This window comes from Chiloscyllium plagiosum, chromosome 27 (assembly GCF_004010195.1).
Source record: "Chiloscyllium plagiosum isolate BGI_BamShark_2017 chromosome 27, ASM401019v2, whole genome shotgun sequence".
NCBI lineage: Eukaryota > Metazoa > Chordata > Chondrichthyes > Orectolobiformes > Hemiscylliidae > Chiloscyllium > Chiloscyllium plagiosum.
The window spans coordinates 9,894,416-9,919,782 of NC_057736.1; the positions used below are offsets into that span (position 1 = coordinate 9,894,416).

A 25,367-nucleotide genomic window follows, 5' to 3' on the forward strand; every position below is an offset into this window, starting at 1 on the left:
ATGCATTATACTTGGTAGAAAATACAAGTCTCTGGTAAACTGCACAGTGAATGTTACATTTCAATGAGATGGATCTCCTGAAATTATAAGCTTTTTATTGCTACATTTTCAGAAGATAGCATCTATATATTACAGACCTAGCTTAATATATTTGTCATCCTGTTCCTGCCTCAGTTGAAGAAAGCGCTCAGACACTAGTTTGACCTCCTTCATCTTTATTCAGGGCCCTGGAGGGAGAGAGAGTGATCGCCCATCTGGTCCAGATCCTGTTGTAATCTCATTCACTTTGTGAAATCTTTGCCGTTTATTACTGGTTTAATAGAAATTGAAACCCAAACTTAGTCCTTTTTTTTGATAGTACTTAAATCCCAGAATGTCTGTTGAATGTATGACTCTTGACATCATGTTAATGTTTGATATACTCCAAGATACCAGCCATGTTATACCATTACCATGGCTTTACGGTCTTATATCCTACTTGTACTTTGTGGCACTTTGGTTTCAGGGGTACTGCATAAACTCTGATCCAGTTTCTCAAAACATTTGAACTGCCTTCTAATGAATTTATTTATTTTCAATTTTAAATGTCATATTGATATTGTTGAGTCATAGATTCAACAGACACTGGGGTTTAAGTACTATAAAAAAAAAGTGACAATTTTGGTTCCAACTTCTATTAAACCAGTAATAAACAGCAAAAATTTCAGTGAATGAGGTATAAACTCATCTGGCTGTGATTAGGATAGGAAGTTGACCAAAAACTAGGAGTCTGGCTGACTGGCAAACTTTGAACACTTGTGAACTGCGTCATAATTGAATCATTGTAAAAAAAAATACATATTAAACAATATTGTTACCTAGGGTTGCATCTTTAATGTATTCTATCATTGCTGAAATGATTTTTATTGGACCTTAATATTCGTCCAATTTTAAAAAAAGGATTTTACTTTATAAATATTCATGTTTAACTTTTAGGTTAAATATACATTGTACCTTTATCATAGGCAAGAGTTTAGTGATGGGAATCAACATCATGTGGATGCAGAAATTTCGCTGAGTGCACAAATGGTTTGCCAGTTACCACTGGGGCTGCAATTGTTCGATTCCCTTCTATTATTATGTGATTGGTCACTGGAAGTTGAACCTCCCGGTTGTAGTGGTAGTACCATTCTGAAAACCATCTACATTCTGATTCTACAAGAACAGCATAATCAGATGGCAATAGAGAGGGGCATATGTTATTGAACAGATCATCCAGTTTGGAAAAAAAGAAACTTATGTGAAGTGACTGGAACCTTGTGTAACTTGAGTGGTTTACAGTTAGAAGAAAAGGAGTGAGAAAGTGTATCAGGTATGAGCAGGTAGGGAAAGAGTTAAGTTTTGGGTTGTGAGAAACAAAGGCTCAGCTAGCGTGACTTGGATCAGGTAAGAACTTGCAGTAAATGAGATGTTGGAGGCAAGGGTGGTGGGTTGATGAGGTGAAAAAGTATTCATTATGTGAAGCCAGTTAACAAGGTTAAGAACGTTCATTGTATAACACCAGATGGCTTAATCTTTACTGTTGATGTTCGCTGATTGTAACAGTCACCCAATCAATATAGGTGTTGCCTTATTTGGATGCTGCTCCCTGTAAGTGACTATGTAATTCATCATTAAGAATCTGCAGTTCGAGAGAAGACCAAGAACTTGTCTCTGCGCACATGGGCAATCATTCTCTCCCCCTCCAGGGCGCAGCATAAAGATGAAGGAGACAAAGCCATGCTTTGTCTGAGTGTTTGTTTCAACTGATATGGGGATAGGGAAACGGGATGATAGGAGGGCTGCAAATGCTGGAGATCAGAGTCGAGAGTATGGTGCTGGAACAGCACAGCAGGTTAGGCAGCGTCTGATGAATAGGAGAGTTGATGCTTTGGACATTAGCCCTTCATCAGGAATGAGGCTTGTGGGCTGAGTGATAAAGGGGGGGGGAAGATAGCTGAGAATGCAATAGGTAGATAAAGGTGGGGGAGAAGGTGATAGGTTGGAGAGGACAGTGGAGCGGATAGATAGGAAAAGACTATGGACAGGTCAGGAGTGCGGTGTCAAATTGGAGGCTTGGGACTGGGATAACAGAGAGGAGAAATGACAACTGGAGAAATCCACATTAATCCTGTGGTTGCAGGGTTACAAGGCAGAAGTTGTGGTGTTCTTCCTCGAGGTGGTTAGGATTTGGCGATGGAGGAGACCCAGGACCTGCATGTCCTTGGTGAGGTGGGAGGGAGTCAAGTGTTCAGCCACGGGGCAATGGTTCTGACAAGGGAATTGCGGGAGGAATGGTCTCTCTGGAATGCTGATAGGGGTGGGGAGGGAAATATATCTCCGGTGTTGGGGTTTGTTTGTAGGTGGCAGAAGTGGCGGAGGATGATGTGATATATATATGAATGTTGGTGGGGTGGAAGGTGAGGATGGGGCGTGCGGGCGGTGTTCAAGGGCCTTGATGCGGCAAGTAGAGGAGATGGGCTGGAGGGCATCGTCAACCATGTGGGAGAGGAAATTGTGGTCTTTGATGCAGGAGGCCATTTGGGATTTTCTAAGGTGCAATTGGTCATCCTGGAACAGATGTGGCAGAGGTGGAGGAATTGGGGATAAAGGATGACATTTCTACAGGAGGCAGGGTGTGAGGAGACGTAGTTCAGGTAGCTGTGGGAAATAGTGGGTTTGTAATTGATGCCCGTGGTTAGTTGGTTGCTGGAGATGGAGAGGTCCACGAAGGGGAGGGAGGTGTCTGAATTGGGCCAGGTGAATTTGAGGTTTGGGTGGAAGGTGTTGATGAAGTTGAACTATTCAACCGACTCATGAGAGCATGAGGTGGTGCCGCTACAGTCTTCGATATAGCGTAGGGAAAGGTGGGGGATAGTGCCAATGTAGCTGCAGAAGAGGGACTGTTCCACGTACTCGACAAAGAGGCAGGCATAGCCAGAGCCCATGCGGGTGCCCATGGCTACCCCTTTAGTTTCCACATCCGACCCCCTCACCTCTGTCCAAGGATCCTCCCACATCCGACCACCTGGACACCGCATGCTGGCTTGTTGACCTCTTCATTTCTGACCACTGCCGTGACATGAACTCACTCACCCACTTCAACCTCCTGCCCTGCCAATACGCAGCCCTTCCCTCCCTCTGCTCCAATCCCAACCCTATTATCAAACTAGCAGTCAAGGTGGGTGCTGTGGTAGTTTGGCACACTGACCTCTACACCTCTGAAGGAGAAAGTGAGGTCTGCAGATGCTGGAGATCAGAGATGGAAATGTGTTGCTGGAGAAGCGCAGCAGGTCAGGCAGCATCTAGGGAACAGGAGAATCGACGTTTCGGGCATTAGCCCTGAAGAAGGGCTAATGCCCGAAACGTCGATTCTCCTGTTCCCTAGATGCTGCCTGACCTGCTGCGCTTTTCCAGCAACACATTTCCATCTCTACACCTCTGAAGCCAGGGACCAACTTGCAGATACCTGCTCCTATTGCCCCCTCGACCACGACCTCACCTCCCATCACCAGACCATCCACAGCCTCGTCACCTCTTGGGATCTCCCATCCACAGCCTCCAACCTCATTGAAAACGAGCCCTGCACCGCCTGATTCTACCTCCTACCAACGATTCACAAACCTGACTTCCCCAGTCAACCCATTATCTCAGCCTGCTTCTGTCCCACTGAACTCACCTCTGCATACCTTGACACTGTCCTGACCTCTTAGTCCAGGAACTCCCCACTTACATTTGGGATACACCATGCACGCCCTTCACCACCTTCAACGCTTTCTTTTCCCCTGCGCCTTGCACCTTATCTTCACCATGGAAATTCAGTCCCTCAACACATTTATCTGTCACGACGAAGGCCTCCATTACTTCCCCTCACGCCGTCCCAACCAGTACCCTTCCCTCATCTGCCTGGTTGAACTGGTCCTCACCCTTAATAACTTCTCCTTCCAATCTTCCCGCTACCTCAACCAAAGGGATAGCCATGAGCACCCGCATGGGACCCAGCTTTGCCTGTCTCTTTGTATGGTACGTGAAACAGTCAATCCTCTGCAGCTACACAGCACCATCCCCCACCTTTTCCTCTGCTACATTGAAGAATATGTATCGGCCAGTCATCAACTTCAGTAAAACCTTTTGCCCCAACCTAAAATTCACCTGAACAATCTCGAACACCCCTCTCCCCTTCAACTCCCCCTCCCACTCCTCCAAAGGACTTGCAGGTCCTGGCTCGTCTCCATCACCAAACTCTAACCATCTGGTGCTTGGAGGAAGAACAACTCATCTTCCGCCTTGGGACCCTGCAACCACATGGGATCAATGTGGATTTAACTGGTTTCCTCACTTCCCTTAGCCCCTCGCGCCAGTCCCAGTCCCAAGTCTCCAACTTGCACTGTCCTGTTGGCCAGGCCATCATCTTTCCCATCTGTCCGCTCCACCCTCCTCCAACTGAACACCTTCTCCCCAACTTCATCTACCTATTGCATTCCCAGCCCCAAATTGCAGAAACATTTTGGATATTTCCTTACTACTTTTCAGAAAAGCCAAACCAGTACTTATCTAAAATGCAAGCACTTGAATTCTGCACAGATTTGTCAGATCTAGCAAATATTTCTAATCTTTTGTTTTTATTTTATGTTTTTGCTGCATTGTTGTATGCATTTAGTCTACAATAGTTTTGCAAATATCAAAACATTTTTCTGCAATTGCCTGAAATTGTCAAGAGATATACAGCACTGAAGCCGACCCTTTGATCCAACTCGTCAATGCCAACCAGAAATATATACATCTAGCCCCATTTGCCAGCATTTGGTCCATATCTCTCTCAATCCTTTCTATTCCTATGACCATCCAAATACCTGTTAAATGTTGTACCAGCCTCCAATACTTTGCCAGTGCATTCCATACCCATAACACCCGCTGTGAAAATGTTGCCCCTTAAGTCCTTTTAAATCTTTCCCCTCTCACCTTAAACCTATGCCCTCTTTTTGAGCTCCCTACCCCAAGAAAAAGGCCGTGCTGTTTGCCCTGTCCATACCTCTCATGATTTTAAACCTTTATAATGTCACCCCCTCAGTGTCTGATGCTCCAAGGAAAATAGCCCAGTTTATTTAGCCTCCCCCAGTAGCTCAAATTCTCCAACCCTGGCAACTTTCAAGGAACTATGAACCTGCACACCAAGGTCTTTGTTTAGCAACACTCCCCAGGACCTAACCATTAAGTGTGAGTCCTGTCCTGATTTGCCTTTCCAAAATGCAGCACCTTACATTGATCTAAATTACCTCTCATTGGCCCATCTGATCAAGGTCCCATTGTACTTTGAGGTAACCTTGTTGTCCACTGCATCTCCAATTTTGGCGTCATCTGCAACTTATTCACCAGATGTCCTATGTTTATATCCAAATCATTTATCCAACATTGATCTTTGTGGCACACTGGTGACAGGCCTCCAGTCTGAAAAATAGCACTCCACCACCACCCTCTGTCTCCTACCTTTTGATCTAGTTCTGTATTCAAATAACTAGTCCACCCTCTATTCCATGTGGTCGAACCTTGCTAGCCAGTCTGCCGTGAGGAACCTTGTCAAACACTTTTTCTGAAGCCCTCATCAGTCATCTTTGTTACTTCAGAAAACACAATAAAGTTTCTGAGACATGATTTCCCATACACAAAGCCATGCTGACCATCCCTAATTAGTCCTTGCCTTTCCACATACACGTAAATCTTGTCCCTTTGGATTCCCTCCAACAACTTGCCGACCACTGATGTCAGGCTCACTGGTCTACAATTCCCTGGTTTTTCTTTACACTTTTATTAAATAGTGGCACACGTTATCCCACTTCCAGTCTTCTGGCAACTTGTCTGTGGTTGTTGACACAAAAAGTTTAGCAAAGGGCTCAGCAATCTCTTCTGTAGCTTCCCATAGAGCTCCATGGTGTGCCTGATCAGGTCCCGGGGATTTTTTCCACCTTTGTGTTTTAAGATGCCCACCACCACCCCATCTGCAGTAGTGACATTTTGAAAAATGTCACTATTTATCTCCCATGTGCTCCATCTTCCATATCCTTCTCTACTGTAAACACTCATGCAAAACACATGGTTAGTATCTTCCCCCATCTGCAGTTCCACAGACAGTGGCCTTGCTGATCTTTTAAGAAGCCCTATTCTTTCTCTTGTTACCCTTTTATCCATAATGTATTTGTCAAATCCCTTTGGATTCACCTTAACCCTATTTGCTGAAGCTATTTCATGTCCCCTTTTTGCCCTCCTGGTTTCCCTCTTAAATGTACTCCTACTGCTTTTATCCTCTTCTGGGGAATCACTCGATTTTTGCTGTCTATGCCTGATATATGCTTGGTCCTCCTTCTGGACCACAAGCTCAATTTCTTTAGTCATCCAGCATTCCCTACATCTTCCAGCCTTGCCTTTCTCCCTAACTGGAACATACTGTCTCTGGACTCTCATTATCTCATTTTTTTAAGGCTTCCCATTTTCCAGCTATCCCTTTACCTGCAAACATATGCCCTCAATCAGCTTTTGGAAGTTCCTGCTTAATACTGTAAAAATCAGCCTTCCTTCAATTTAGAACTTGAACGTTTTGTAAAACAAATAACCATTTGTCTTAGCTGAGTTCTGTCTCTTGCTGTCAGCCTCCATTCTAAAACACATTCTGAATTGATTTTGTCTGTGTAAATCCATTTCCAGTTTATATTTGTGGAATCTCAAAATATGCCAGCTTTCTGCGAAAGCAACTCCGTTAGTCCCATCTGCCATTCTTTCTTTCTGATCGGTCATTTTTTCCTTTAGACCTTTATGCTGTTCCCTTGTGAAAACCACAGTTGAATCTGCCTGCATCACAAATGCAGATTGTGCATTTCAGATCCTATTCACTGGCTGTATTTTAAAATTCACATGACACTCTTTTGCGATTCACCTTGTGTTTATATTTTTTGATTCAGTCATCCTCTACCAATGCTAATAGTTCTTTCCTATCTACTCTGTCCAGCCCACTTTTGATTTTGAAAGCCTCTCTCAAGCTTCCTCTCGGCCTTCTGTTTTTAAGGATAATAGTCCCAGCTTATCAAATTGATATGTGACTGAGGATCTTTAAGCTGAGAATGAAGTAAATTCTTTTGCATCTTCTCTAATACCTCGCCATTCTTCCTAGTGTGACATGGAATGGACACAATTGGATGCACTACACCATTTGAGGTTTAATCTGATTTTTGTGGTTGGTCATAATTATCTTTTATACACACTGCTTCAAATCACAAAGCTGAAATTCTAACTAACACCTGTCTGTATGCACTGACCACGATTTGTGCATGTGTATCCAAGTCCCTCTGCTCTAATACCTCATTTAAAATTGTTTTTTCATGTCTCTTCTCATTCTTCTTGTCAAATATATCACTTCACACTTCTGTGCATGAAATTTACCTAGCCACTTGCTTGTGCATTCCACCAGCCTGTCTGTCATTGTCCTCCTAAAACTATCACTTCAGTATTCCTGAGAAAAGAGTGTTTTTTTTGGCGTTATTGCATTCATCAGAACAAATTTGCAAGAATACTAAATTTCAGAAGAGAACAGCAGTTTATACTGCATGAGAGCTCGGATCCCTTGAGCATTCTCTTCAGCATCATCTCAAATCAATCAACAACATGTTTCTTATGTAGTATAAATTGCTCACCTTTGAAACTCAGTATCTTGCTATTCCGTTCTGATGAATGAAAAATGCAAATCTTCTGTAGTATCGTTTTTAAGTAATATTCAATTTCTGAACTAGGTGACTGTAAGTCCATCATTGTTGACCTCAGTTTGTGTACTCTAAGTTTAGTCACCTGACAAGTTTGAAATTGAGGCTTGCACACCCAGGTCATTAACATAGGTCACACAAAGTTGTGGTTTTAGTATCACCCTCCAGGAATCCCAGTGTAGACTTTCTTCCTATCTGCAAAACAGTAGTTTACTCAATGTCATGGACAACTTTGCTGATTTCCTGTTGTTTTACACTCGGTGAAAACTAACGAACAAATTATGTTTCTGTACTGTTTGATTTTCTGACAGCTGTTTAATTTTAAGATTGCAAATGTCTATACTTGTAATGGAGACCATTGATTCACCTGTCTCTCACTAATTATGCTTCTTTGTAGTAAAGTTCCTATAATTAAGCTGCAAATAAATGCATAAGATGCTTCCTTATCCCTACTGAACTTGTTGCACATCCGATGTCTTTAAATTTAGCATTAGGTTCTGCATCACAGATGTTGGGCACTAAATGCCTTTCCTGTAGTGAGCTTCAAATTTACTTTCATTTGAATGCCGGTAGGGATTTTTGGAACTGTATTACTAAGAATGTCTAGGATGTGTTTGCATCTTGTAGAGTTCATTTTTGACCTTGAAAAAAATCACTGATTGTAACGAAAGCGAAAAAAAAACTCAAGGTTTCTGTCCACTCCTTTTGGAAGGAAGTATGGCTGCGTGGTCCTGAATTGCATTTAAAACATGTTGCTCAATATGCACAGAAGCACTGTAATGCAGTAAGGAAATGCTCTACCACAGACGAGTACTGAAGAGATCAGACTGTGGCAGCATAAGCAAAGTGTTGAGTCAATTCTAATGCTTTCCTGTGATAAATTGAAAAGAACAGAGCATTGATAAACATCAGATATATTCATTCCTAACATCTAGCCTCTGCTGAAAGTGTGGGTAAATTACTATCATTATTGTCAGGCTTACTGATAACACAGTACAGAAAAGTATCCTTTTGCTGCAGCTGTGGAAACCTTTATGTATAGTTGTATGTTATTTGCCCCTCAATCTCTTATCGTTAAGTTGGAGGCTGTTTCAACAGATTTAGGTTTGATGTCAACTATCCTAACAATGAGGTTGCCTATTTTTATGGTCTCCACATTGTACTCTTCATATATTTTAGCTCGCCTGTAGCTCTGTATGTGCCATCAATTCCTATCCAGTTCCTTTCGCCCAGTACACCCTTGTTCAACTGGGTAGTTAAGTACTGCCTTAATTTTAAATTTTTTGTCAATGTTTTCAAATCTGTTTGTAACCTTGCCACAGAACTAAAGACATTTACATTGCTCTAATTCTGACCACCTGATCATTCCCAATTTCAATTACTCCACTGATGACAGCCATGATATCACTACTTAAACTCTGAAACGTGGTCCCCAAACTGTCACCTTCCTTTTAGGACTGTCAATGTTGATCACTTCTAATCTTTCGTCAAGTGGTTTGGTGTCATATGTTAATGGTCCTGTAAAGCATTCTGGGATGTAAAACATTCCCATGGAGATAGTAAAATGGCAGGTTGCCTGAAGTCATTGTAAAATCAATGCAGTTTAGTTCTAATCAGAAAGCAAAATACTGTCTGTTCTGGAAATCTCAGGTTAAAAACTGCTGGAATTCTTAGCTTGCATAGCAACTGTGGATTTTCCAGGCCAATGATTTTCCATCAGAACTGGAAAAGTTTAAAGATGTAATAAAATTGTTTTGCCCAAAACCTATTCCTTGGCTAACTTTTCCCAGTTCTGATGAAAGATTAACAACTTGTCTAGAGTTGATAACAGAACCTAAAATGTAATTCTTGTATTGAAAATGTTTTGTGTGGTGCAGGTAGCTAGTAGTGAGGAACATTTTAAGAAATATGAATTCTTCTATTACGAGCTTAAATTCTGCAAGTGGTGACATGTCAAGTGCAGTTCCGGTTTAAAGACTTAAAGAATCAAAAGACTTATTCACCTCAAAGTTAGTGTTGATATTTGCAGTAAATACTTCCACAAGTGTCTCACAATAGGAAACTGGAATTTGCACCTCGTCAATACTTTCCTGTCCTTTTTAAAGAGGAATTTTATTAACCTTTTGGCCATGACTTTTACTGGATGCAGATATCAGGTTGGAACTTCTGAAATGTTAAACCATGAATGTCCAGATATCTTTTCTCATGCCTCATTTATGATATAATTGCTATCTAAAAATTGATTTAATTCTGTTTGATTGCACCTGAAGTGCATGTTGACTCAACTCCCTTCCCTGGCAAATGCCCAGAACTAAACCAACTTTTAGTTGACATCAGCTTCAGCCTATACATGAGTCCTGTAATGTTGCCTGATTTTGCCCCTTTCTCTGTTGAATCCTTATTTCAAGCGATTGTAGTTTCGAGGTTGACATTACTAGCTTCCAAGATTCTTCCCTCCATAAATTTGAGGTCACCCAGAGCTTTGACCATGTCCTGACCCACCCTTTGCTCACTGACCTGCATGGGTTCTTGTTCAAGCACAGCCTCAGTTTTAAAGTTAACATCCTTGTTTTCAAATTCCTACTTGTTTTTGCCTCTTCCCATCTCTGTCACCACCTCCAGCTTCACCTTCCTCTGAAATAGATGTTCTCATATATTCCTGGCCTTTTGAGCAGCCCCAATTTTAATTACTCCACCATTGGCTTGAATTCCCTCTCTCTGACTCTTATTTTTCTTTCCTCCTTTTAGACATTTCATGAAACCTAGCTGTTTGCTCTAGCTAATGGCCATTTAATCTAATATGTCCTCGTGGCTTGGTTGTATTTTGTTTTATACCTCTCTGGTGTCGCACCTTGGGGTATTTTACTCCATTAAAGAGTCTATTTCCTTTTGTGGGAGAGACTAGAACTAACAGAAACAATTTAAAATAAGAATTCTCCCATTTAAGGCACAGATGAGCCCTATTTCTCAGTCAATTTCTGTGCTCTTTTCTTCCTCCACAGAGCAAGGAATTTGAATGCTTTAAAGGCAGAGATAGCGATCTTTCACTAAGGACAAATCAAATTTTCAGTAGGCAGGCAAGTGAAGTTAAAGCCACAATTCAATTAGCTGTAATTTTACTGAATAGCAAAGCAGGCTTTAGGGGTCAAATGTACTACTTTTAATTCACATGTTCGTGTATAACTAACAGTCCCTGGAGATATGAAAATTGAAGTAAATTAAAAGTAAATGCTAGCCAGTTTTGGTGCATAATTCATTTTATCTTCATTCTTTGCTTTTGGCTTGAATATGCCAGAGATCATTTCAGTCATGTTTTTAGATGTGGACTCATAAGATTGTTTTTTCTTTGAATTTCCTTTCAGTAATGGGGGAATTTGGTTCAAAAAAATTAGCAGCATCCTTGAAACATATTGACTTGATTTTTTGTATCACTTTGCTTAGTGATCCAAATGCACTGAACCAAATCTGCACCTTAAGTATGTAGCAGTATTGAGTTTGGGGGCCACCAAAATGTCAACCTTCACTGTCATTGGTACTGTTGCTAAATATAGTATCTGCTCCTCATCAACACTGGATCTGCGGATAGCAACTCTGGATGCTGTTTGGCACTTGTTTTTGAGATACCTTAAAACACAGGTGATGGTGTGCATATTCACTGGTAGAATTCAGAACTATTCCACATTATGCTCTCAAAACATTTTAATTTTTTAACTAATGTGAACTGGTGGCTTGCTTCATTGGAGGAATAGCCATTTTCCATCCTGGAAGGCAAATGAATTGGCCCTCTGGCATGAAATCCCAGAAATAGGAGAGAAGGTGAAATATTGATTAGAAACCAGAGATTTCAGCTCTGAATCATTCCTTGTAATAGTAATGGGTACTTTTTTTTTAGTTCTAATTGCCATGTGTTTCGGTTCTTGTCAGTACTGGTTTAAATCTAGCCGGTGAAACAAGCTAATACACTGCTGCTCTTTTGAGCTTACTGTTGACTTAAAGCATGTTTAAAAATGTTTCCATATCACTGCAGATTACAGAAAACACTATCTCCTGAGTAGCTAATTTGGTGATTGGGTTCTGAAATAATGACTCCTGTTCTTTCACTGTAGATCTTTGTACAATATGGTGAGAAGTGCAAAGCCTCTGAAGAACTCCTGCCTTTATTGGACGTGTATCGGATTTCTATCCAAAGTTACACAAACGCAAGGCCTTACCTGACTACGGACTGTGCTCATATTCATTTTGTACTGAATCGATTAGCAGTGTAAGTGCCACTATACTTAATGGCATTTTTCTATGAAAATTCAACTGCAAGAATCTTAAGTGTAGAAAATAAGCTTGGGATTTCTTTGCTCTTTGTGTGGCAGCTGGAATTTAATTTTGATAAATGTGACATTTTGCATTTTGGTAAGGCAAACCAGGGCAGAGTTATACACTTAATGGTGGGGCCTGGGGAATGATGTTGAACAGAGACCTATGAGTCCAGGCGCATAGTTCCTTGAAAGTGGAGTTGCAGGTGGTGAACGCATTTGGCATGCTTGCCTTCATTGGTCAGTGCATTGAATATAGGAATTGAGGCATCCTGTTGTGGTTGTACAGGACATGGGTGAGGCCACTTTTAAAATACTGTGTTCATTTCTGATGTCTTTGCTATAGGAAAGATGGTGTTAAACTCTTAAGATTCAGAAAAGATTTACAAGGATGTTGTGGGATTGGAGGGTTTCAGCTATAGAAGCTGAATAGGTTGGGGGACATTTTCCTGGAGCATGGGAGACTGAGGGTTAACACTTGAGGGGTATGGATAGGGTGAATAGCCATGGTCTTTTTCCTAGAGTAGGAGAGTCCAAAATTGCAGGGCATAGGTTTAAGGTGAGAAAGAAAAGATTTAAAAAGGACTTGAGGGACAACACTTTCATGCAGAGGGTGGTGTTTATATGGAATGAGCTGCCAGAGGAGGGGGTACAATTACAGCATTTAAAAGGCATCTGGATGGGTATATGAATAGGAAGGATTTAGAGAGATCTGGGGAATACTGCTAGCAAATATGACTCAATCACTCAAGGATATCTGGTTGGAAGGAACAGGTGGACTGAAGGGTCTGTTTCCGTACAATATAACTCTGTGACTGAGTAGTTAGTATTGTGGACTGCTATGGGTTTTGGTGTCTTGCGGTAGAATTTGTGCTGTACTCCTTGTCGTTAGTATTGTTGCTAAATGCATGTTAGGTTTTTTATTCTTGTGGGGCATTGGTGTCACTAGCTGGCCAGACTTTATTGGCCACCATTCTTAATGGGCGTTGAGAAGGTGGTGGTGAGTTGCCTTCTTGAACTATTGCAGTCCATGTTCTGCAGTTAGACCCTCAATGCCTTTCGGAAGGGCATCCACCGTTTTTACGCATCCAGGTGCAGTTGGGGAACTTAACCACCTGTACTAATCATGGTGGAAATTCTAAAACCATCTAAATGTCACTTTACTAAAAACATTATGGTTTATGATATTATGGCTGTTTATTTGGTACTTGAGCAGATTTGATGAAATACTGTGTAGAATAAGTTGTATAGAATAAGTTACACTTGTAAGATTCCTCGTCTTTATTGGCAACAGAATAAATGTTTGCTTTTCTGAAGAGACATTTGTTTTTGTTTCCTGGCAACAGATGCAACAGATCTTCAGTAGAATAAGTCTGAACCTTTCAAAAGGAGTTAGCTGACTCATTTATTAACCCTGTTTAAAATTTTAGGAGTTGTTTTGAACTTCTATTGTCACTGTCTGAAAATGAGATTCCACAAGAGGTATGGCAGCAGCTGCAACAGACGTTACAGGTGAGTGATCGGTTGGAAATGGCAGATTATTTGTTGAAATGAGTTTTGTTTGCTCTAATTCTCAATTGCACTGTAGTCAATAATGATCCAAACCTTGATTTCATTCATTGGAGTGCTTTAATATGTAGGTTTTTTTCTGATCCCAGTTGGCGAAAATATCGGCCAGACCCATCTCAGTGAAACCTGGCTTGATAGATCATAAAATGTATCTCTTTGTAGTTCGGTCATCATAGTCATCAATCCCTGAACATTAAACTGCCAATAAATCTTCTATAAATAAAAAAGCAACTTATCACCACAAATGGTTAATTATGAAGTAGAAAAATCGAAACATGAGAAGATTCAACAATTTACAATGCTATCATTTGCTGGTAGTCCATCTAAGTAAAATATCACTCCTATCTAAAGTCTTTAATTATTTGCTGAGCTGACAAGTTGCAAGCTTTTCCTTTTGGCAATTACACATTCACCAAGTGTGATTCTCTCCATTATTGTCTCTCCTGGAGACACAAAACTACTGACTGATTTCTTTCCACTGAATCAGAGAAAAATTTGGTCTCTTACCGCCTGTGTGTGCTGGGACTGCTTTAAAAAAAATTTGACTACTTTCCTGCTTGAAGACTTCACAAACCATCTGCTATCCTGAGATGAAACTATTCTTCTGAACTGAAACCTGATACTGACCGCTTCCTTGTGTTCAGTTCCCAATCATAATCTAAACCAAAGCAGCAGTGGGAGCATTGTAATTGAATTTGGCGTGGGGATCCCACTCCTGATTTGAAATCAGAAGCTGTTGTAAAATGTAAATGTGAGAGGAGAGGATCCAGCTTGTCTGTGATTATTCCTCATGTCAAATACACTCTTAACACCGTGCTACGAAATGTCTCATGCAGATAATTGATGTGGCAGATACCTTTGGAACGACTTATACTTTAGAGTAATAGGGCAATGTTTGGCAAATAAAGGTTTTTTTTTCTCAAAACGTTTGAAGTACGTCACAATGACGGTTAAATTGATTATTAGATGTACAGCATGGAAACAGACCCTTTGGTCCAACTCGTCCATGCCGACCAGATATAGAACATAGAACAATACAGCGCAGAACAGGCTCTTCGGCCCTTGATGTTGTGCCGGCCTGTGAACTATACTCAGCTCGTCCCCACATGCTATCCCATCATCGTCCATGTGCTTATCCGAGGATTGTTTAAATCTCCCTAATGTGGCTGAGTTAGCTACATTGGCAGATATGAAATTCCACACCCTAACCACAGTGAAGAACCTGCCTCTGACATCTGTCTTAAATCTATCACCCCTCAATTTGTAGCTATGACCCCTAGTACAATCTGACCTTATCATTCTAGGAAAAAGACTTGCACTGTCTACCCTATCTAATCCTCTGATCATCATGTATGTCTCTATCAAATCTTCTCTTAGCCTTCTTTCCAATGAGAACAGGCCCAAGTGTCTCAGCCTTTCCTCATAAGACCAGGCAACATCCTGATAAATCTCCTCTGCACCTTTTTCTGATGCCTCCCATCCTTCCTGTAATAGGGCAACCAGACTATACAAGTATTTCAAGTGCAGCCACACTAGCGTTTTGTATATTTGCAACATCACATTGTGGCTCCGGAACTCAATCTCTCTACCGATGAAACCTAACACACCTTGTGCCTTAACAGCTCTATCAACCTGGGTGGCAACTTTCAGGGATCTTTGTACGTGGACTCCAAGATTCCTCTGCATATCCACACTATCAAGAATCTTTCCATTGACCCAGTAGTCTGCCTTCCTGTTATTCTTCCCAAAGTTAATCACCTTGCATTTAGTTGCATTGAACTCCATTTGCCACCCCTCAGCCCAATTCTGCAGTTTATTGAAGTCCCCCTGCAACCTGTAACATTCTTCTACACTGTCCACCACTCCGCCGACTTTAGTGTCATCTGCAAACTTAGTAATTGAGCACCTATGCCTGCGTCTAAGTCATTTATAAAAATGACAAACAGTAGTGGGCCCAAAACAGATCCTTGTGGCACAACATTAGTAACTGACTCCAAGCTGAATATCTTCTATCAACCACCACTCGTGGCCTTCTTTCAGAAAGCCAGTTTCTAATCCAAACTGCTAAATCACCCTCGATCCCATGCCTCTGCATTTTCTCCAACAGCCTACCATGTGGAACCTTATCAAAGGCTTTACTGAAGTCCATGTACACCACGTCAACTGCCATACCCTCATCTACATGCTTGGTCACCTTCTCAAAAATTTCAGGTTTGTGAGACATGACCTGCCCTTGACAAAACTATGTTGACTATCTGAAATCAAATTGTTACTTGCTAGATGATTATAAATCCTATCTCTTGTAATCCTTTCCAAAACCTTTCCTACAACAGAAGTAAGGCTCAATGGCCTACAATTACCTGGATCATCTCTACTGCCCTTAAACAAGGGTACAACATTTGCAATCCTCCAGTCTTCTGGTACTAAACCTGTAGACCATGATGACACTAATATCAGAGTCAAAGGCTTCGCTATCTCCTCCCTAGTTTCCCAGAGAATCCTCTGATAAATCCTATTCAGCCCAGGGGACTTGTTTACTTACACTCCTAGACTTGATAACACCTCTTTGTATCTAAGCTCGATCCTTTCTAGTCTAATATCTCATACTTCATTCTGCTCCTCTATGATATTCTCCTTTTCCTGAGTGAAAACCAATGAGAAATGTTTGTTTAGCACCTCTCCAATGTCCACAGGGTCCATACTCAACTTCCCACTTCTGTCTTTGACTGGCCCAATTCCTACCTTAGTCATCCTTTTCCCAACCTATTTTGTCCCACCTGCCAGCACCCAGCCCATATCCTTCAAAAACCTTCCTATTCATATAACCATCCAGATGCCTTTTAAATGCTGTAATTGTACCAGCCTCCACCACTTCCTCCAGCAGCTCATTCCATACACATCACCCTCTGCGTGAAAAAGTTGCTCCTTAGGTCTCATATCTTTCCCCTCTCACCCTAAACCTATGCCCTCTAGTTCTGGACTCCCCCACCCCAGGGGAAAAAAACTTTCTCTCTTTATCCTATCCATGCCCCTCATGACTTTATAAACTGTATATTTTGGTTTTGGGAGGAGTGAGTGATCATTCTCAAACTTTTATTTATATGAGTGCTTCTGCAATGATCATCTGTCCCAAAGATCTTTCTGGTGTCATTCCTAGAAAAAATTCTTCTACTTGGAAGTGAATGTTGTCATACATAGCTTTCATGGAATTAGAGGGGGGGAAAAAAGCCCACTGAAGTAAAATGCAATTTCTAACGATAAATTGTCAAAATGGATTAATGAATCACACTTTACAGCATGTTACTGTGCATTTTATTATGAAGCTTCTTAGTCTGGCAGTTTCTGTGTTTACTATGAAGGGCCTAATCTAAAATGGTCCATATAGCTCATGTGATTTATATGTTAATGGATTTATTTTCTGAAGCTAATTTTGCTAAGATTTGTAGAATAGTGTGTACAGAATTGCAACACATACTTTGGAACTGAGAATTGGCTTGAAAGTTCAATACAATCGTGCAGAAGACAGTGTTGCTGTAATATTGATGCTGGTTTCATGCTTTATGAAATTGTTGAAATGAGCAGGTAACTGAAATGTGCTGTGAACTATAAAAACAGAACAGATTAGATGTTGTTTGTGAATACATTTATCAGTGACCTTGTTCTGAGGGTAAAGCCAAACAATGTGCAGCTTTTCATCATGGTGTGCTTGTAAACTTTTCACTATCTTTTTGATAGGATTCTCACATCACATTGCTGGAATTTGGGCATAATGAACTGCAGGCCCTTGTTGCTATCACAAATGATGGTGGTGCATGGAAAAATCCACTCCTACAATGCATTCTTACCAAACAACCAGCAGACATTGAAGAAGGTATGCATGAATGCAGTTTAATGATTCTCTTAACCACCTTTTCAGAAATAATTCATGCTGCATGTATATTTAAACTTCATTCATCTAAGTCTCTAGGTATAATTAAAAAGGTTTGTCAGCTTGTTCAGAGATGTTATGACATTCCTCTAGAAAAGGTGGACTTGAACTTGGGTTTCCTTGCTCAAAAGTAGGGTGACGACCACAAAAGCCCTTAATACACTTAACTATGAAATGCATTGAATTTGTGATATTCTGAAATACTGGGCGGCACGGTGGCTCAGTGGTTAGCACTGCTGTCTCTCAGCACCAGGGACCCGGGTTCAATTCCCGCCTCTGGCAACTGTCTGTGTGGAGTATGCACATTCTCCCCGTTTCTGCGTGGGTTTCCTCCGGGTGCTCTGGTTTCCTCCCACAGTCCAAAGATGTGCAAGTCAGGTGAATTATTCAAGTGTGAATATAGGGGAATGGGTCTGGGTGGGTTGCGCTCTGGAGGGTCAATGTGGACTTGTTGGGCTGAAGGGCCTGTTTCCACACTATAGGTAATCTAATATTCACTAAGCACAGAGGAACCTCGATTATCTGGCATTCAATTATCTGAATTTCGGATTGTCCGGCAAGATCGCAAGATCCCAATGCTTGGTTAAATTGTTATCAGGCATTTGATTATCTGAACGTTAGATCGTCTAACAAAATACTCTCTTCGTGTCATTTGGATAATCGAGGTTCCTCTGTATTTTACACTAAAGATAGTTGAGCTTCAGAGGCCAATGCATTGACCCATGTTTGTCATTTTCTCCTCCCCTTCGGTGTCAGGAGCAATGTAGTTATGGGACAGGATGTCGTGTCTGTCTGTGATCAGGTTCAGCAACAGCATGCTATTAGAAGCAGTTAGTACTTTTTTCTACCTTAGGTCAACATTGACAGACTGATAGCTCATAATGAGCTCAACATACATGGTGGAAATAGCCAACTTTGATCAACTAACAAAACAGGCATGGAAGAGAAAAGAAAGAAGCCTCTTTTCAGACAAGGCGCTTATCTGCAACTGTGTATCTTCACATTGCTGTTTGGCAGAAATTGTTAGCTTACAAGTAGGAAGGACAAAGGCCCTATAGCTTCCATCCTGGGTATTTCAACATCCTTGGCATTATATTGAAAGGAAAATGTCACCACCTGAGTAAACCTTTCTAGGCGAGCATGCTGATCATGCCAGCAGTGATCAAACAAAGACGGCTTGATTCGGCTTTTTTGGGCATATAGAAAATTGTTTCTCTAAGGCTGTGAAACCTGGGAGACAACATTCTTGAATCAGAGAATGGGCTATCAAACGACAGCAATATAATTGTCAAGAATGAGAAACTACCTGGCAATAGTTGAAATTACCTACACCAACAGTGGGCAGGGTTTTTGCCATCCCAATTATATGGTTTCTGAAGCTGCAAAGTAGGCACCAAGACTTCAAATAAGGGGTCAGCAGATACCTTTCTGCACCATTGACCGGGGATGGTTTCATGTACGGCACTTTAAACAGATTTTGCCCTTTCAGAATTGGCTTTTGCCTTCATAAGTGCAGTAGTTGATTTTGTTTAACCTTCCCAAAGTTCACAGATTGTATGCCCATCATCCCTCTCAGCTGGAAAGATGCCAACCTCTGAGCATAAATTTGAGGACTTAATTTTACACCTATGGGAAGTTTGTTTAGTAATCTGGTATTCAAAATCGAGACTGAGAAAGCTGATCTTTGGTAGCTTTTGGTGCCTTTTCAGAGAGAAAAAACAGTGACTGTTCAGCCTTTACTGCCTTGCCTTTTACACTCAATTATACAGTTAAATGTCTGAAAGAAGGTTAGGGATTCATTGCCAAAATAATGTACACCTGGGATTTACATATTAAAGAACCGGAACCAGCAAATCCATTCTGAAAGGTGAAAGACTTAACAATCTAGGTCTGTTCAATCATTGTATCACTGTAACCTTTTGCTATAAATGGTGTTTTATCGTCCTCCTTCACAACCACCTGATGAAGAAGCAGCACTTTGGAAACTAGTGCTTCCAAATAAACCTGTTGGACTATAACCTAGTGTTGTGATTTTTAATTTAAATCTGTTGAAAAGGTATAGCAGAGGTAAGCTGAATATTGAATGTTCAGAACAAGTCTTTTAAAGGAACAAAAGAGTGAGTGTACTATAATAGAATAATAGCTACAACAAAAATAATCCAAAACTGTCTTAGAACTACACAATAGTGAAATGGTGGGACTGAAACACAAAATCTGTGAATGCAGAAACTGAGGTGTTTTACATCCTTCACCCGAAGAGGATGCTGCCCAAGCAGCTGTAAAGGAGGAGGCATTTTAACTTCATTGGATAGAATGAAAAGGAGGTACTAAAGGTTTGTAAGATCTCAAAGTAGAAAGTTGTGTGCATGGGATGCATCCTCATTTATTGAGAAGTAAATGTGCTTTAAAAATGAAAGCTGTGACATGAATTATTTTTATGCAGGGAGTTGTGACCTTAAGTGGCTGGTTAAACGGCTGGTTAAAATCAGCTTTTAACCAAGAATGTATTTGATTAAGACTCAAAGGGAAAGAAATGGATAGGTGTGTGAGGGAAGAGTAAGAGAATGGGATTAATTGGAGAGCTGGCCCATAGAGCTAACCCACACACAATGTGTTGCATGGTCCTCTGTATGTATCATTCTAATTCTGCAGTGCGGAATGATATTGATAGGAAACAGCTTGTTTAAATTGAAATTGGTGTGCTGTATTTTACGATATGCAGGTAACTTGGTTTCCTTGCCTTTTTTCCACTTTTCTAACTTGCATTTAATTTCCTTTCTAAAACTTGGGTGTGCTATAGATTAGGATCTTAGTGGAACAGAATCCCTTTTGCTATTTTTTAAAAGCTACATTCGTAGGTAGCCGTGGTCATAGATGCCAGATATGCTCTGGTACCTCTTAAGTATAAGAGTGTTTGATCAGTAAGTGCCCGTTGATCTGTCTCTTTCCTGATGTTCAAACAAGGCACTTGTACTTTTTTTCCTGGAGGACCCCTTTGATAATCTAGTGACACTACTGCAATAAAATCATTCATAAATCTCTCCTGTAGAGTAATTTATATCAATTGAGTTTTTCCTCTTACATAAATATCAAAAAGATATGGTTATATGTTGGGCTTTTTCTCCCGCAATATTAATCTAAGAATTTATATAAAAGGGCTCTTGGTTTCATTTGTTGAATAAAAGCTCTGGAAGGGCTGTGTTTTGCCTGTTTAAAAGAAACTGCATTCTGATGCAGTGTTAATATTAGGTTGCAGGAATAATAGTCTTTTTGGTGGATGGTGAAGTAAAACTAACAGTTTGATTAGGTTGTGCTTATGCTTTTCATTTCATGTTGTTGCTATATAATTTATTGGAATGCTTAGACAAATGGAAAATTTGTTTTCAACTGAATAATTGAGAATGTCTGCCTGATGTTGCTACTGGGCTAGGTTGCTGGTATGAAGAAGCATTTAAGGACTAGTAATGCTGGTGTCTTGGGAATAGGGTGCAAAGTGAAAACGAGATTGCAGGACAAAAGTCAGAAATACAATCTCTGATCAAGAAATAGCTTTCAGAAATAATTAGCCAACATGTAATGTGGACTCAATGTAGTAGAATAATTACGCTGGAACTTTTACCTGTAGCCAGTACCACAAAAATGAAATGAGGGCTTATCTTTCGCATGTACAAGTGTTACTGCTCAAACTTTTGTTTCCGAACAGGCTATTTACTTCAACATTTTTCAATTGTGAAAGAAACTTTTTAATTAAGATTCTTGTATTTTTGCAATTTAATATGCAATGTAACCTATTGATGCACACAAACCTTTTGGATTAATATAAACGATATGCCTGAAAAGTCTTTGTACTGATTTCAGGCTGCATTTGAAACTACAGTCCTTCAAATATTATGTTGCTAAATCCAGTATTTGCCCACATCAGACTGAAAGTTAATTCAAGCCAGGAAAGAGTGTTTAGTCATTTACCATTGATCAGAATTGGGTGGCAGAGTATAAACCATTCTGACAGGATTAATTTCCTTGTATTGTAGATGCTAACTTTTATTTTGGTAGCCTAATTTCTGACATGTCTTTGTTTTATTAAATATCACGATAGTCGTCCAAGGTATAGATTATAACCAAATGACCTTTTCTGTTTATATAGTCAAGAATTACTTGATCCAGGAGGGGCCTGCATTCCTTGAGATACGCATTAAACATTTGATGAAGACAGATCGTAAGCTTGAAGCAACGCTGCTAGCGAAATGTTGTGCAGAAAATGCAGAAATTAACAACAAAGGTGCTTTTCGACAAATCTACCTCACTTGTCTCTGCACCATGGGACCCAATGAGGAGGCAGCAAAAGAGGTAAGTAGTTTTTAAAAAGTGGAGGCTTTTCTGTTCTTGAAAGATCCATTACTCTGCGAAGGAATATAGACCCCAATATGAAAATTTGGATAGAATTTTCACAAAAGCAGATTCTGGTGGGCAGTAGTGAAAATTGATGACAGTGCTGCGGTTGTCAAAGCTTAAGGGAATCCTTCAAGCTCATGGCAGTTTAGAGAGAAGCTTCAAGGTGGTCCTCCAACTCAGAGTACTGAGTTCTAAGGGAAGCAAAAGAAACTTAAGGTTTTTGGATTTAAAAGATGATGTGATATAGATTATCAAATAAAACAGCATATAGAATAGTCAAGTCTTGAACTTTGTCGTGAATCATAATAGTATAAAATAGGAACATCTACAAATCCATGAAACTTTAAGGCAGACGTCAAAAGATTTGGGGCAACACAGTTGCTCAGTGGTTAGCACTGCTGCCTCACAGCGCCAGGGACCCTGGTTCAATTCCCACCTCAGGTGACTGTGTGGAGTTTACACATTCTCCCCGTGTCTGCGTGGGTTTCCTCCAGGTGCTCTGGTTTCCTCCCACAGTCCAAAGATATGCAGGTCAGGTGAATTGGCCATGCTAAGTTGCCCATAGTGTTAGGTGCATTAGTCAGGGGGAATGGATCTGGGTGGATTACTCTTCGGAGGGTTGGTGTGGACTTGTTGGGCCGAAGGGCCTGTTTTCATACTCTAAGTAATCTAATCTAATTTGCAAAAGCAATCAACACATGAAATAGATGTTTGGTTGAGTGTTGGAGACTAAAATGCTAGAATAATTTTAGGACCTCTGTTATTGTCTTGGATCGAAAGGTCATTCTGGAACATCGCTTGAATAACCTTCATTGGTATCTGTCTTGTGTTCTTGCAATATTTAAATTAAATACATTGTTACTTATGGACAACGTGGTTCTAAAAGTTTCCAGGAATAATGTCATTTTCAGAAAATTGAGTGTCTGTTTTGGTTTTGTCCCACATTTTGAAATGAACTTTGCATTATGTATCTAAATTAAATTGCAATGATTATCCTGTCTAATATCCAAAATGTTCTACTTCGGATAGATTGCCCATGTTGATTGCAAGGAAGTACTGGATATTATTTGTAATTTGGAGTCTGATGGTCAGGATAATGCTGCTTTTGTCCTGTGTACAACATTCCTTACACATCAGCTACAGCAGGAAAGTGTCTATTGCTCTTGGTAAGTTTTAGGTATTTTAAGTATTAAAATATTTGAGGTATCAGATTTTTCCATGCCTTTACGTTCACACTTGCTGGGAGAATTATTATTTGGATTTTAGCATGCTGTACTAACTCACGGTGATAGTGAGTGGTGTGATTGTTTCCCTTTTGTATTTCTGTAGTTCGGGCTGGTTGATGGATTGTAAATTGATTAAATTGAGCACCTGTGTTTAATCTCTGCTTTGAAACTGTAACTATAGTTCATTGCCACCCTGACCTTTTGCTCTTGTGAAAGTAAAAGTTCATTGGGATTTTGCTGTCTAGTTCTTCGTCCAACTTGACATAATGTGCATTGAAGCAAAATTGAAACAGACTAGGTGACGTATTCATCGTGCATAGCGTCACAGCTGAGTCTGATCTGATCCTCATTCATGTCTGCTATCTGGAGACTGAAGCAGAAACTTGAGTTGATCTTTACCCTCTGGATCCAAGTGAGTGACTCTTGCTGCCATGTATATGAATAGGTATCTCAGTACAAGCAAGAAGCATTTTACTATTTCGTCATGAGGAACGTTCTCACTGCTATATTGTAATTCAACGTGTTTTTGGTTATATTTTGGTACTTGTCCAAAATAGGTCAAAATTGGTAAGTTAAACAAATGCCCTCTATGTTTGTATGTGGTTTTAATTGTGAATGATGTTGCTGAGAAAACAACATGAGAGGCATACTATTTTGTCTGCATGTAGTGATTGTGAGAATGGAATCTAGTTATACTGCCACTTTTTAAGCCAGAAATGGTATGACATCTTAAAAGTGTACTTAAAAAGGAAATAATTGTTTGTCATCCTTTTTCCTCAAGGGAACTTACTCTGTTTTGGAGCAAGTTGCAGCGAAGAATGGATCCCTCTTTAGATTCCTTTCTAGAACGCTGTCGTCAACTTGGTATCATTGCAAGAACAGTGTACCACATATTCTTCCTTATAAAAGTTATCCAATCTGAAGTAAGTAACCAGTTGGTTTCTTGAAATTTGAAACACATTGAAAAGCTATTTGTTCAGTATCATTTTTTTTTTTTTTGCAGTGCCTTACTTTAATAGTTGTCTTGAAATTAGCTCACTTTATAGCCTTTGCTTGAGTTATTTGATTTTTAAAAATGCAAGCTGTTAAATATTTCATTTGTAATATGATAGTTCTTTAGCCAGTGTTGCCTTCATTTTTTAAAATATATTTTTATTTAAAAAGTTTCTTTTGAATATTATAACAAATACAAAATCAAACCATTCAAACTAATATTAAAAAAACAAAGCTGCTAATTACACAAATAACTAATAGCTAAGCTAAAAAAGGAAAATCTTAACAATAAGAAGAATAACAACCGTAACACAGCTCAGCAAAACAAAACAATAGCCCTCTATTATTGTGCGCACAAGTGTGTATGTATTCATATGTTCATAGTTCTCCTCTGGATACCAAACCCATTGGATACCAAAGGAGGATAGTAAAAGCTTTTTTAGGTATGTGCAAGGCAAAAAAATGGTTAGGACTAAAATTACCGGGAACAAAAAAATGGCAGAGGAATTAAATGGGTACTTCAGATCTATGTTCACTGGGGAGGACCCAAGCAATCTCCCTGAGGTATCAGTGGCTGATGGACCTGAACTTAAGGGAATTTATATTTGCCAGGATTTGGTGTTGGAGAGACTGTTAGGTCTGAAGGTTGATAAGTCTCCGGGGCCTGATGGTCTGCATCTCAGGGTACTGAAGGAGGTGGCTTGGGAAATCGTGGATGCGTTGGTGATTATTTTCCAGAGTTCGATAGATTCGGGGTTGGTTCCTGAGGATTGGAGGATGGCTAATGTTATACCACTTTTTAAGAAAGGTGGAAGAGAGAAAGCAGGAAATTATAGACCAGTTAGTCTGACCTCAGTGGTGGAAAGATGCTGCAGTCTATTATAAAGATGAAATTACGGCACATCTGGATAGTAGTAACAGGATAGGACAGAGTAAGCATGGATTTATGAAGGGGAAATCATGCTTGACTAATCTTCTTGAATTTTTTGAGGATGTAACTATGAAGTTGGACGAGGGAAATCCAGTAGATGGACTTTCAGAAAGCTTTTGATAAAGTCCCACACAAGAGGTTAGTAAGTAAAATTAGGGCGCATGGTATTGGGGGCAAAGTACTAACTTGGATTGAAAGTTGGTTGGCTGACAGGAAACAAAGAGTAGTGATAAACGGCTCCATTTCGGAAAGGCA

General features: G+C 40.2%; 1 protein-coding gene across 1 annotated transcript in view; it reads left to right on the plus strand.

Annotated features, from left to right (window-relative positions):
• Positions 1 to 25,367, plus strand: part of rlf (RLF zinc finger) — a 63,194-nt gene that overhangs the window by 21,777 nt on the left and 16,050 nt on the right. The window contains exons 2-7 of the mRNA XM_043717375.1: positions 11,873 to 12,027; positions 13,504 to 13,585; positions 17,378 to 17,513; positions 21,715 to 21,917; positions 22,992 to 23,128; positions 23,970 to 24,111. Coding sequence (XP_043573310.1) covers positions 11,873 to 12,027; positions 13,504 to 13,585; positions 17,378 to 17,513; positions 21,715 to 21,917; positions 22,992 to 23,128; positions 23,970 to 24,111 — 855 coding nt within the window. The remainder of the gene's footprint in view (positions 1 to 11,872; positions 12,028 to 13,503; positions 13,586 to 17,377; positions 17,514 to 21,714; positions 21,918 to 22,991; positions 23,129 to 23,969; positions 24,112 to 25,367) is intronic.